At 40.6% G+C, this 13,042-nt stretch overlaps 1 protein-coding gene across 7 annotated transcripts in view; it reads right to left on the bottom strand.

Annotated features, from left to right (window-relative positions):
- Window positions 1–13,042, bottom strand: part of LOC309569543 (ryanodine receptor 3) — a 1,308,933-nt gene that overhangs the window by 598,766 nt on the left and 697,125 nt on the right. For all 7 annotated transcript variants that reach the window (XM_082275412.1, XM_082275411.1, XM_082275414.1 and 4 more), the window contains one exon: window positions 12,536–12,756. In XM_082275412.1, the coding sequence (XP_082131538.1) occupies window positions 12,536–12,756 (221 nt within the window). The remainder of the gene's footprint in view (window positions 1–12,535; window positions 12,757–13,042) is intronic.

The following is a 13,042-nucleotide window of genomic DNA, read 5'->3' as shown; positions in this document are numbered from 1 at the left end:
TCCTTGCCCTTTATTATTTAAGTGTATCTGCATAAGTAATATTTAAGCTTATTCTTGATATTTAATTTTTAAGAAAAAAATGTCTTAAGAGCTCTTTCTAAACCAGAGACACGTCTGTGATATCTGTGAATACTCATATTTGCTAGAATGCATTACAACAACAGTTCTAATATGTTACAATATACATAAGAATCCTAACTGATTTAGGTTAGGTTTAAAGATGTGAGCATTCTACTACTACTGTATACCTTAATTCAAAATATAATCAGCAACATATAGTCAGGATATATGTGTTTTGTTCTTATGCTTTCAGGCAAACATTTGCATTGTTGCTTCATTGCACGTATCGCTGTTATTCTCATATCTGTTCTACTAGTTACTATAATCTTTTAAAAAAGAAAAGTTGCTGACATCAATAGTTATAAGTAAACAACACAGTTATGTCCACTTTTACAATGGGAGAGAAGCTAATAAGCAATACAAGACATGAAACCCATAAAAGTCTTGTTTCTTTACCCCCATTCTCTACTACATCATGCTGAAAATCCAGCTATCAGAAATGTGTATTGTATTATGGAACCACAGTTTTTTTCTGGTTTAGACTAGTAGATTATAAATTTGAATTTTATTTGCACACTAGCGTAAAAACAAATCTTTGTGGCCTGCTGTGTTTGTCATGTTGAAATGACCAGGTCAAAGCTTGGTATAGTGGCTTACATTGGTGCCTCCATGGTGACTACACAATTAAAGGTATTGGTCACTGCCTGTCCCTATTTCCAAACAGAACTCACTTATATTAAGTGTAGTTTATTTACTAAAGGTGTTTACCTTTAGATAAGGTAAACATGTGTTCATTTAAGTGATCCAATCTTGTGCATTTGTTTTATTTATTTTCACTTGTCCATGATTGGGTAATTCAACTGAACACAGTTTTACCTTATTTCTTAGCTTAATTAACATTCACTTTGTTAAATGAACAACCTCTACTCTTTTAGCTAATCAACTCCAATGTCTAACTTCAGCCAGAGTAGAGACGTTTTACAACCTGTGCGAGCTTTAATAGCTATCTTTGATTACTTTGGGGATATTTTAAGTTTACCTTCTGCCCTGATAATTACCCAAACAAATTAGAGGAAATGCCCCCAAAATGTACACAGGCTGCCAAAATCTGTTTCTTGGAGTTTTTAAGGGACACAGGACTCTGTCATGTTAAGGTCAGGAGTCAGGCTTGAAGGCTAGTAGCTACAGCAGTGGAAATGTTTACACAGAAACCAGCAGGATAAATACACAAGCAGGTCTCCCTGGTGGGTGATGCAAGCCCACTCAAGGTGCAGGGTTTAAGCACTAGCTGGTCTTTCCCAGAGCTCCTGATGGTAGAGATAAGTTTCGCTGTGTGCTAGTACCAGGTTGCGTTCCTCAGGATCGCCCCACCAGGAAGTGAGCAAGCCAGGGTGGGGTAGCAGATGTAGCAGGTAATCAAGCAGAAGCATAATCAGTAAACAAGCCAAAGGTTGGTAACAAGTGGTTGCAGGTTGGGATCAAGCAGAAGCGTAGACGAGGAACAAACCAAAGGTTGGTAATGAGTGGTAATGAAGATACAAACAACAGCAGGAGCAAAAGGAGCATGATATTGGCTGAAGAGGTGCACAATAATCTGGCATACAGAAAGTGCAAAGGTTTGGCTTAAATTGGAAGTTCATGGGAGGAGCAAGGAGTTCAAGGTTTACCAGAAACAAGATAGAAAGTAAGGTTGTCCAAGGGTTCAGGCAGGAAGATGTCCAGCATCTCAGGTGGCTCTGTAATAAGTGCTACTGCCAGACGCATCAGAGGTCCTGGGTTCAGATCCAGGTCCTAACAGTTTTTCTAATACAACTGGGTTATACTGCGATCTACAGAAGGATTTAGACACTGACAAACAAAAAACATTTGCCAGCCAGGTCTAGCTCCTTCCACTTCCAGTAGTTTTCAGTTTTGTAGAAAATCAGCAGTACTTAGGAGCAGGTCACAACACAGAGCAGTGGGAATAGATTTTAAAATAGATTTAAAAAACAAAAAAACTGTTTTCTTTATTATGCATTAAGGGACACAAGACACTGTTTTTATGATACCATTAAGGCTTCCAAAAGCAGTCCAACTAGGGGCGAGGGGGGCAACTACAGCAAAACTCTAACAGGCCCACATAAAAAAAAAACAGAACCAGAGCAACCTGTGGCTCAAAGAGCTGGCTGAAAGACCTTGCTGATTAACAGTTTCCTGATGCCAAAAAGCCCAGGAAGCATTCAGAGGCCTAGTAGCTGGTGCTGTGAAAAGAAAAAGATGGAATATAACATCCTTAAGGCCATAAGCCTGAAAAAAAATGGCAGAAAGAATAGCAGGTTCCCTTTTCCAGAGACCATCAAATATGCCATAAGAGTCAGTCTTTCTAACTGTGGCAATGCCTGAAAGGGAAGCTCATACAGCGTGAACTACATTTAGGACATTGAAGGGAAGTCTCCTTCTGGTGTACTGGAACTGGACACAGGTATAAGAAAACAATGTCTGGGTTGTCGCTCAATACTTCGGCTCAAACATCCATACCAATAAAACCAACAACTGTGAGGAAGGGTGGTAAACTGGTCTCTGGGACAGGAGATCCAAATGATCTTGAATGGCTCATGGAGTGTCTATCATACATTTAATCAGATCACAGTACAGCGTTTACATGGGCCAGATGGGTACTATGTGAATTGCTTGATCTGGATCTTGCACAGTAAACAAGGAAGGAGTTTCTGAGGAGAAAAGACATAGGCTGTACTGGTTGCTTGGAGCCACTATAGCATCCACTGCTTCCAGAGGATCTCTGCACCTGGAAACAAACCTGTCCAGTTTGTTTTTGTATCTCAAGGTAAGAAGGTCCACATCTGACATTTCCCATCTGTAACACAGATCCTGGAACACTTCCGGGAGCATGGATCGTTCTCTTGGATCAAGTTGCTGCTGTTTGAGATTGCCTGTCTGCCAAATTCCCACACCTGGTATGTGAATAGCAGACAAGGTTAAAACATGGAGTTCTGCCCAGACCAGATTCCATTCAACCTTTTTTACTATAGCCATACTTCTGATTGTTTTCTGATGATTGGCTTACCCCACTGCTGTAATAAGAGTAAAGACACAAAAAAACAGGACATGCAAGGAATGACCCCTCAGCAAGTTAATCACTGTAAACATAAAGTATAAACTAAAATCTTTATTTGTATACAAATGGATAAAAAAGTCACATCAAAGGCTAAGCAAAACAATAAATGATTATGTAGTTATGTACTTTACACCCAAATACTGAAGGAGGAAACATCAAGAACCAATAGACACATGATACAGATGTCAGTACAGGCGTCACATTTCCAAGTGTGCTGGTATCTTGATGAAGATGACCTCCTTAAGCTGACGCATTTTGCTAAAAAAAGCTTCATCGGAAGGTGGGTGATCAGAAGATACATTTAATATAGCTAAAAACAGTGGTGTCCCATATGTCGTGACAAAGCACACATGTCAGGTATGGCTTCAGGGAAACCAAGGGGGCACCCCCACTTAGGAGAGCGGGAAACAATCAACCAGTCCAAGCTGGAGCAATGGGGCATATCGTGCACTTGATTGAGCTTTCTACTGATTTGGGATTGTAGGATTTGTGTGTAAAAAAACATATATACATCATTAATACATCATCATTTATTGTTTTGTTTATCCTTTGATATGGCTTTTTTAATCATCTGTATACAAATTAAAGTTGCATTTTATACTTTATGTTTAGAGTGATTCACTTGCTGAGGGGGGTCACACCTTGATAGTCCCGTTTTTTTGTTTCTCTGCTTTTATTATGGACTCTATGGAATGTGTTGTGACTGCATGCCTGATGTACTATATCCCCAGCTTTTGCAGATATTATGCCACTCCTGTGGCATTGTCCTACTGAATGTTACTCTCTAGATGGAGAATCCAGTGTTACAGGAACAGTCAAATCGCTCTGAGCTCTATTGGAAGACATATACATTTTTCTCACAGTGCAAATGCAATATAATGAGTGATCCACCGCTATGTTCTTCAATCACTTAATGACACCAAAAAGGGCACACCACCACAGATGAGATCAATCAGCTTTGTATACAGACACTCCTGCAATCTCCTGCTACGGTCTCCTCCCTTGACATCCAGCTGTGTAAGCTCCTCCTCTTACTGCTCTGCCCTACTGAACTAGCCTGATAAGCGAGGTCACGCATATATGAAGGAGGGGCCGTGATGTCACGCAGCCACGGAGATCTGTGTGAAGTGGTTCACAGAGCAGTAAGAGGTGCTTGCAGAGCCAGATGCTAGGAGAGGAGATCGTAGAAGGAGATCGAAGGAGTGTCTACAGTATATACAAAGCTGATTGATCTCATCTGTGAGGTGAGCACGTTTTCCAGCCGGTGGTAGTGTGCACTTTTTGGTGTCATTAGGTGATTGAAGAACACTGCGGTGGATCACTCTTTATATTGCATTTAGTTTTTTTGTTTTTTACACATGATGTTTGTTTTTTGGGGGGTAGTTTTATGTATTGTTGATTTTAAAGGACTTTGATTGAAGACACACAATTTTTTATTTATTATATTTTTATTCTATTAATTTATATAGTGATTTTTGGTTGCACTGTAAGAATATTTATATGTTATTTGTAGTGTGGTTGAATCACTAGGAGTGTACAGCAGCAATTTTATATAATTAATAAGTATACTGAAATATTGGCACAGTATTTGGATAGTGAATGGTAGCGCTGATTGTATCCCACATACTATTGGAAGACAGAACTCCTCTGACAAGTCCCTTGCCCCGACAGTGTATCTAGAAGTTTCCCCTAGCCTTTCAGGCTAGTATCCATATTGAGGATCACCCAAGAGTGGGAGGAAAGATTTCTCAGACTCCAAAGCTGGGTCCTTGATCTGCCAAGCCATAGATATAAATCTTGTCTTTGGTTGCAGACATCCCTGGAGGAATGGTGTAATTTTTTAACACCAAAAAGAAAGAGGCTTTACAATTTCTGATGAAAAGGAAATGAATGAGCTTACGTAGATCAACGAAATCCCAGATTATAGAACTTATACAAGTTATAGACCCCCCTTAAAGAAACATCGTAATTTAAGGCTGCATCTAATGATTTATAAATCTTTTTAAATGAAGTAGAAGTAGTAGGCAAAAAAAAAAGGTAGGTTGGGGGAGAATGAGATACCTTCATATAATACTATACCAGATATATGTTAGAAAACTCACCCACATTGGAGGAACATATACAATTGAACCTTATCCAAGGGGATAATGGCAGTAATTGAACACACCAGAATCACACACCAAGGGATAGGCTGTGGAAACCTACGAGGAATGGACATCAAGCTTTCGGGGAACAGATTAAAAGCGGAAAAAGCTCTTAGGAAAGGAGGGAAAAGATTTGGACACAAAGATTTTAGTGTCCCTCTATATAATAGGTTCTCTCCTCTGAGGGGGAGAGATGAATATGAGGAGAGGAGACTGTATTTTTCCAATGAGTGGGAGAAGAGACCCCCCCCCCCCTTAGGGAGAGGAGAATATGGGGATAGAGGAGGAGGAGAAGAGAAAAAAAAAGACTAGAAAGAAATGTAAAAAGAAAAAGATTATACTAGGCAAAGACATGTATAATCATAGTGGTGTTGAATTGGATAAAGAGGAATTGGATAAGGGATTGAAGTATGCCCATGTTAAGAATCTTAGTAAGTTTCAGATGTATAGTATATTGGTATCTAAAAACATACAGGGACTCTTGGCTTAAATAAGTATATCTCAGATTGAGAAAGTTAGAGAGGGGAGAGTAATGCATAGTATTTTAGGGATAAATCAGTGTTTAACTTCCCTACTCCAGATGATAAAAATAATTTGGTATTTAAGACTTTTATTGTAAATGATCTAGATAAGTTAAAGCTCAAGATGAGGCAAGATCCGAGGTCTATTCGAGAAGGTATTCGTAAATTAGAGGAGATGAAAGATTTTATTATCAGACCAGAAGTTAAGGGGGGATTGTAGTTCTGAAAAAGGAAGATTATACAGCCAAAATTGATTGATTATTGAACGAGGAGAGAACAAATACTATTTTAGCTAGGAATCCCAGATTGGAGTATTAAAAAGATTTAAAGAAATTGATTGAATATGGGTTGAAGATAAAGATATTGAATACAATTCAATAAAGTTGAATATTTAGTGCCTTCGAATTGTAGGGTCCATGTGGTATATTATTTACCAAATGTCCAAAAAAATAAAGGAAAAACACCAGGGAGACTGATCAGTAATGAGATTGACTCAAGTTGTTCCAGAATAGGGAATACATTGATTATTATAATCAATCCAAGTGCAAAGGATCAATACGAAACAAGTTGAGAGTTTAGAGTTGACAAGTTCATACTTCAGCCATTCCATCCAAGGTTTATGTTCGATTTGAGCACTGGTGATGTTCTTTAATCTGAAAGTTTACAGTTCCAGTGAACAGAGCACATGTGCACAGTGTAAAGACGATAGGATAATGGTTGGATAGCTTTGCTTTATACAGTTCTCAATTAGAAGATAGATGATGTTTCACATTTGAATTGTTGATGGTTGGGAACATTTTATGAATGGTGGACAATAAAATCTAATGATGAAATCAGAAGTGGACACTATTTATAGAGTGTTGTTTTTAGGATTCTTTACAGATTGGTATATGGATTTGCAGATTGAAGATTCACAACATTTACAGATATAAAAAAGTTGTCTTTAGGGTATTTATGCACATAGGTGGTGAGCGCTGCACACAATTTGTATTGTAATTATTTAATTTTGTATGTGAGTGAAAACACTAGGCTAGCCAGCTCCCTGTTTATAGGCAGACTAGCTGCATGGTGGCACTTTCATCATCAAACAAGTCAGGTTGTCTAAAGATTAAACGACTTTGCCCCACAACAGAAATTGGGGGGCTTTGCAGTGAAACTGAGCAAATAGAACTGCCACCAAGACCAAAACTCTCATGCAGAATCGCAGAGCTGTATGTCTCCTGAACTGTAGAGTACAAGTCAGGGAGAGGAGTGTCAGAAGAAAAACTTTGGCCCAGGTTGTATTTAGACAGGTACAGGAAATTGCAATAGAAGTGTTGTTACCAGCACCAACTTCTGAAGTCTCATGATCAAACTGAGCCTTTGTAACGTCTGGACTCTTTGAATCACATTGTCAGGTGGTATGTGATTTGTTTCCTCAGAAGGGAGTTATCTAGGTATCCCAAAATGGGAATATCCTGAGAGTGCAGAATGGGAAGCACCAGCACAAGAAGCACCAGCACAAGAATCCTTGTGAACACTCCTTGTGAATGCAGACAACAGACCAAATGGTAGGGCTACAAACTAATAGTTTTAAAGGCGCACAGCAAAATGGTAATAGTAATGATGCGCTGGAAAGATGGCGGCATGATCCATGATGTGAAAATTCTTGATATCCTGAGAGTTTTGAAAGTCTTCTTGGTGGAGGGGGCTATTATACACTTGGTGGATTCCATGCAGAACTTTCAGGCTGCCTTTGAATGAAGACATGATGCAAGGTCTTCATATCCCTTTTGTTTTTGAAAAAATTTGCAGTAAAAACAAACACATCTTTTATTGTACAATAGCAATAACTCCTCTATTCAAAAGGCCCACAAGAGTGGCATGGAGGTCTGCTAGCCTGAGCAAATGCACAGGTAGGTTGGACAACATGAAGCATGGCAAAGGAAGAGAGTGGAACTCTAACCTGTTGCTGATTAAAACCACCTTTTGTATCCTGTAATCTGAGATGCTTTCTGTCTAGGTGTCTGCAAAGGCCAACAGACATCCAGACATTCCTTCATACTAAAGAGGACTTGCCTACTGGCTTGAAGCATTAGGAGGCCAAGGGTTTGTGACTGCACTGGGCCACTCACCTAGGTATGGCTGTGGATTATGAAATCTGGGAAAACCGAGGTGGGAGATTTGCCAGTTTGGAGCTTAGGCTTCTTCATCTGGGGAAAATGAATACTCCTGCCATCAGTGATGTCCTTTATGAAGTTGTCCAGCAGAGCACCAAAGAGATATTTACCATCAAAAGGAAGGCACAGCAAGAGGTTTTTACATTGCTGTCCCACAGACCAACCAGCCAGAGATCTCCTTATATTCACAGACAGGAGACTTTTTCGAGCGATAAGACAGATAAAACCTAATATTTCATCAACACAATAGGGTCAGTAAGGGTCAGAAAGGACTGCAGACATAGGCGTCCGCAAGAGGGGGCAACCGCCCCCCGTAAATTTCCTGGCCTGCTCTAAAGGGGATCTATGGGGACCCTGCTCTAAAGGAGATCTACTGGGGACCCTGGCCTGGCCTGCCCTAAAGGGGGATCTATGGGGACCCTGGCCCGCCCCTAAGGGATCTATGGGGATCCTGGCTTACTCTAAAGGGGGTCATATTGGATATATATATATATATATTCTTTGCAGGGAGTGCCTGGAGTATCTGGTGAAGGAAAACCTGGTAGCACAGGGAATATAGGTGAAAAGGTAAGACTAAAGAGGAATCTATGGGGACCCTGGCCTACTCTAAAGGGGGATATATTGGGGCCCTGCTCTAAAGGGGATCTTTGGGGGACCTGTCCTGCTCTAAAGGACAAACATTTCCCTAATGTTTAATTGATGAACATCACATCTATGGCAGGGTGCTATGTGAGGCCTGCTAGCAAATGCAGGGATTTAGTAGGGACTTCAAAATATTTATTAACTGGATCCTTAAAAACGGATGCATTCTTAATAGGTATAAATGTAGTGTTTTATCAAAGTATCACTGGCTATACATTAGGAAAGGTTAACCTCTTGCCTTTTCTTTTTCCCATCTACAGCCAGTCTCCTCCTGTGCGAACACATACTAGTATAATTTTCCTGCATCATTTATTTTCACCACTAGGTAATGTACAAACTGCAGGAACCACACATAGACCACTCAATTTCTGCTGTGAACAGCTTCAACTCATCAGGTAGTCTTCTCCTAGACCAATGTCTGACTTTTAGATATGCCTACCCTGATCAACCCCACTCTGATCACATCCCCCAAATACCTCCCCACTCTGATCATACCCGCCAGACACCCTACCTGATCACACTCCCTAGATACCCCCATCCTGATCACACCCCCCAGGTACCCACCCCGATAACACCCCCCAGATACCCCCAACCTGATTACACCACCAGATACCCCCCCCCCCCACTTTGATCACACCCTTCAGATACCCCCCTAGATTCCTCCACTCTGATAATACACCCAGATCCCCCCAAATTCCTCCACTCTAAATACACTCCTAGATTTCCTCCACTCTGATCACACCCCCAGATCTCCCACCAGATTCATCTACTCTGATCACATCCAAGATCCCCCAATCCCCCCCCTCTTATCACACCCCAAGAACCCCCCCCATCCCTCCACTCTGATCAAACCTCCAGAGCCCCCCAGATCCCTCAACTCTGATTGCACCTCAAGATACCCCACCAGATCCCTTCACTCTGATCACACCTCCAGATACGCCACCACATTTCACCGGTCCTACAGCACCAGGGACAGGAGTGTTAGCTGTGTTGGCAGAATGTCTCCAGCACTCTGGTGATGGAGGCAGCAGCTGTAACAACCAACAGGGAGCCTCCTCCACCCTCTCCCCCTCTTCCGCCGACACCGCCTGACCCCCCCCCCCACACACACACACAACGCGGTGCTCACTGCCTGCACACACTCAGGATTGGGATCCGCCCACCGCTCCTCCCTCCTCCTCTTGGATCCATTTTCCCTGCTTTTCTCGGTGACAGCAGCTAAACAGCAGGTAAACTAAAACCTCCATGCTTCGCCCTATAAGATAAGCCTGCTGGGGGAGACAGGTATTTTAAAAATCCAAATCTCCAGCAAGCGACTGGGGATTTGGATTTTACTGCCCCCCCCCCCATGTTGGTGCCCCAAGGTGGCTGCCTGGGTTGTCTTATGGTGAAGCCAGCCCTGTCTGCGCCCCTCAAAATGTTGTCCTTGGGGCGACCACACTGCTGCCCCCCACGCTGTGCCACTGCATAAGTGGCCATTACCTTTTCAGAAATTAATGAAAATACAGTCCATCTTGCAATGCCCACTTATCTAAGTTGTAAGATAGATATCCTAGAAGCACATAGATGACAATACACTTGTACAGCGATTGCTGCTATGAAAGGTAAGAATCTATGTATCCTTTGAACTCATTTATTTTGCAGTGATACAGCTTGGATCATGGGGTAGGTTACATTAGGCAACAAAGGGCTCATGGAATGCTGCTCAATGAATCTTATGTTGCCATATTTATATTGATAACAAGGTTCATCGTGTTAAATATTGTTCATTGTACTGGCATTTGTAACAGCTTTCCTCTTCTCTTAACATGGTTCAAGAAGTATTTCCTGAGTTAGATTACATGGAGAAAAAATAGCTTCTTTGTATTAGATAGGAATATATCCCTATTGACTTTTGAAGTATGGGTTCCCCACTACTGACCACTGTACTCTGCATTTATTATTATTGAACACTTAACTGTGTGTCCCTTACTTTTGACCTTTTAACTCCACATTACTTACTACTAACCACTAAACTCTGCATTCCTATCTATTGACCCCTGAATCCTGCATTACTTGTAACTGATTACTGAACTCGCATTACTTACTTCTGACCACTAAACTGTGCATTACTACTAACCACTGAACTCGGCATTACTCACTAGTGACCCCTGGACTCATTCATTCATTTTTTGCACTGGTTGCACTTTAATTTTCTAAAAGTATTATGCATTGTGATTTAAATATTATGTTTCTGCACAAATAATGAATAGAGATACATATTAGGCTCTTTATGATTAGACAGTGCTGGGTACACACATAAAAATATATTATTATTATATTGGACAATGTTTGTATTTTGATCTGCACATGTATATAAACTTTGCTTGGAATTTATTGGCTGTCAATCTGCAGACTGGGATCCTAACCACTAAATGGACATGCACTTGTAAAAAAAAAAAAAGAAAAAAAAAAAAGACTGCAGCAACAGGTGGGCTTTTTTTTCTATCCAAATCCCCCAGACACACACACACCAAACACACACACACATACACACACATCCACACTAAAGCTGGAAAGAGATGGAGTGATTTTCGCTAGATTCCCCTATCAACACACTAGGTGCAGTGGGACGTCATTCCCACCGCAAGACAAGGCAAAATACCCCTTCTCCGGTAAGGTCGGTTTGCACCACCGTTGAACAGTGGTGTGTGCTGGAAAAAAAAGTACGGACGGTAGTCATTTTTTCCAGCACAAAGCATTCACATTACGCCTGCCATTAGAACTTATTGAAATGTTATTGTGTGATAAAATGTGAACAGTGCAATGCGCCGAGATTGATGCATTGCCACTGTACTGATTGCACCACACTCCAGCGGCTGCATTGTAATACAGTAGCTGGTGTGAATGGACCCTGAAGGTGTTGGTTTAAGTGGGGAATTTATGTTTAATGCTAAGCTGCTGACTAAGGTTGCTGATTGCTTAATTTAAAATATTAAAATAAACTGTTGGTCACTCTAATGAACACATGTGGCAATTTAGAACAAAATTCCACTACTATAGCACGGCCATGCACAGAAAATAATAAATCTAAGTTTTCTGAAGTGCATGACATACAGCTGCGCTCCTAACAACCTCCCATTCAACCTCCACACTGAACTGATAAAGACAAAACCCATACCAGACAACTAGAAAGGTTCACATAGGATTGACGGCATTGTGGAGAGACCACTGCCAGTAATATGTCTTTTGAAAAGCTTGCCCCCTGAGCACAGAGGATGACAAGGTAGCAGAGGAAAAGGTAAAACTGTAGGACAAGTGATGCCTGTGTCCATTCTATTATGAAGTGCATAACGATAACTAGGAAGATAGGGTTATATTTTGATATAAGGCCATCACTGCATATAATTTTAGTGTAACTGCTTGAAAGTAAATTTGGGTACTTAGATAAATATTAAATCCAGTTCATGTCAGCATACAAGCACAATCATCATCTATTAATAAAATGAATAAAGCTGTTACTAAGATAATTACATTCCAGGTCATCTACAGAATATACAGATGTAAATGCCTTTACTCTTTAGTGTATAACTTCACATTGGTAATGCAGATGGCTAAGCTCATACTGTTGCAAATAACAAAACGTAAAGACGGCCGAGTGCAACTTGTGGTTTTGTGTTAGGTTGTTAGGTGCCATCAAATTATCAGATATATCATGTATTAAACTTGTTTTTAGTAGAAAACCTATATTTTTAGGATTCCAAAACAAGGGCTAGCTGACAGTTGGTAGTCCCAGTAAACAGTCATTTTGACACTTGAGGGCCCTTCTTAAGACATTTGAACACCGATGCCTTAGAACATGATAACAGAGCAACTAATTGTATTCCTCATTTTTGGCAAGGAAAAATATCTTACTGGCATATTGACAGCAGACACTCTTCAATTGTGTCTCTCTGAGCTTTGGTTAGAGAGCGCCCCTTGGACAGTCTGTATATAGTATGCAGGGTGGAATCTATTAGTGCTGCATAGTGCTCTGTGCCGGAAAAGAGGGGAGCACAGCGAGTAAGCAATGGGAGTACCGCAGAGCAGATATATCGGTTCAAAGCAAGAGCCATCTCAGTGACACTCAGGGAAGCCTGTAGAGAGAGGTAACTAGAATGAGTGTATGTATTTGCCCAACATTTATGGCAGAACATGCAATTAAAAAATATTAAACCTTGAGAAAGATGAATGTATATTTATAAACATAGACAGGACAAACAGATACTTAGTGTTTCATGCATGAAATAGGACAAAATAGTGAGCAGAGACCAACATGCAAATGTTCAACCAACAAAATCTTAAAACTGATTTGGTGAAACAAGAGTACAATGATTTAAGAGCAAAATTATAAATAGACTGTTCAAGTAAAAGAATATAATC

This window comes from Pelophylax lessonae, assembly GCF_965119305.1.
Source record: "Pelophylax lessonae genome assembly, chromosome: 13".
Lineage (NCBI taxonomy): Eukaryota > Metazoa > Chordata > Amphibia > Anura > Ranidae > Pelophylax > Pelophylax lessonae.
The sequence above is the reverse complement of the archived record's forward strand: the minus strand, read 5'-3'. Positions and strand labels throughout refer to the sequence as shown.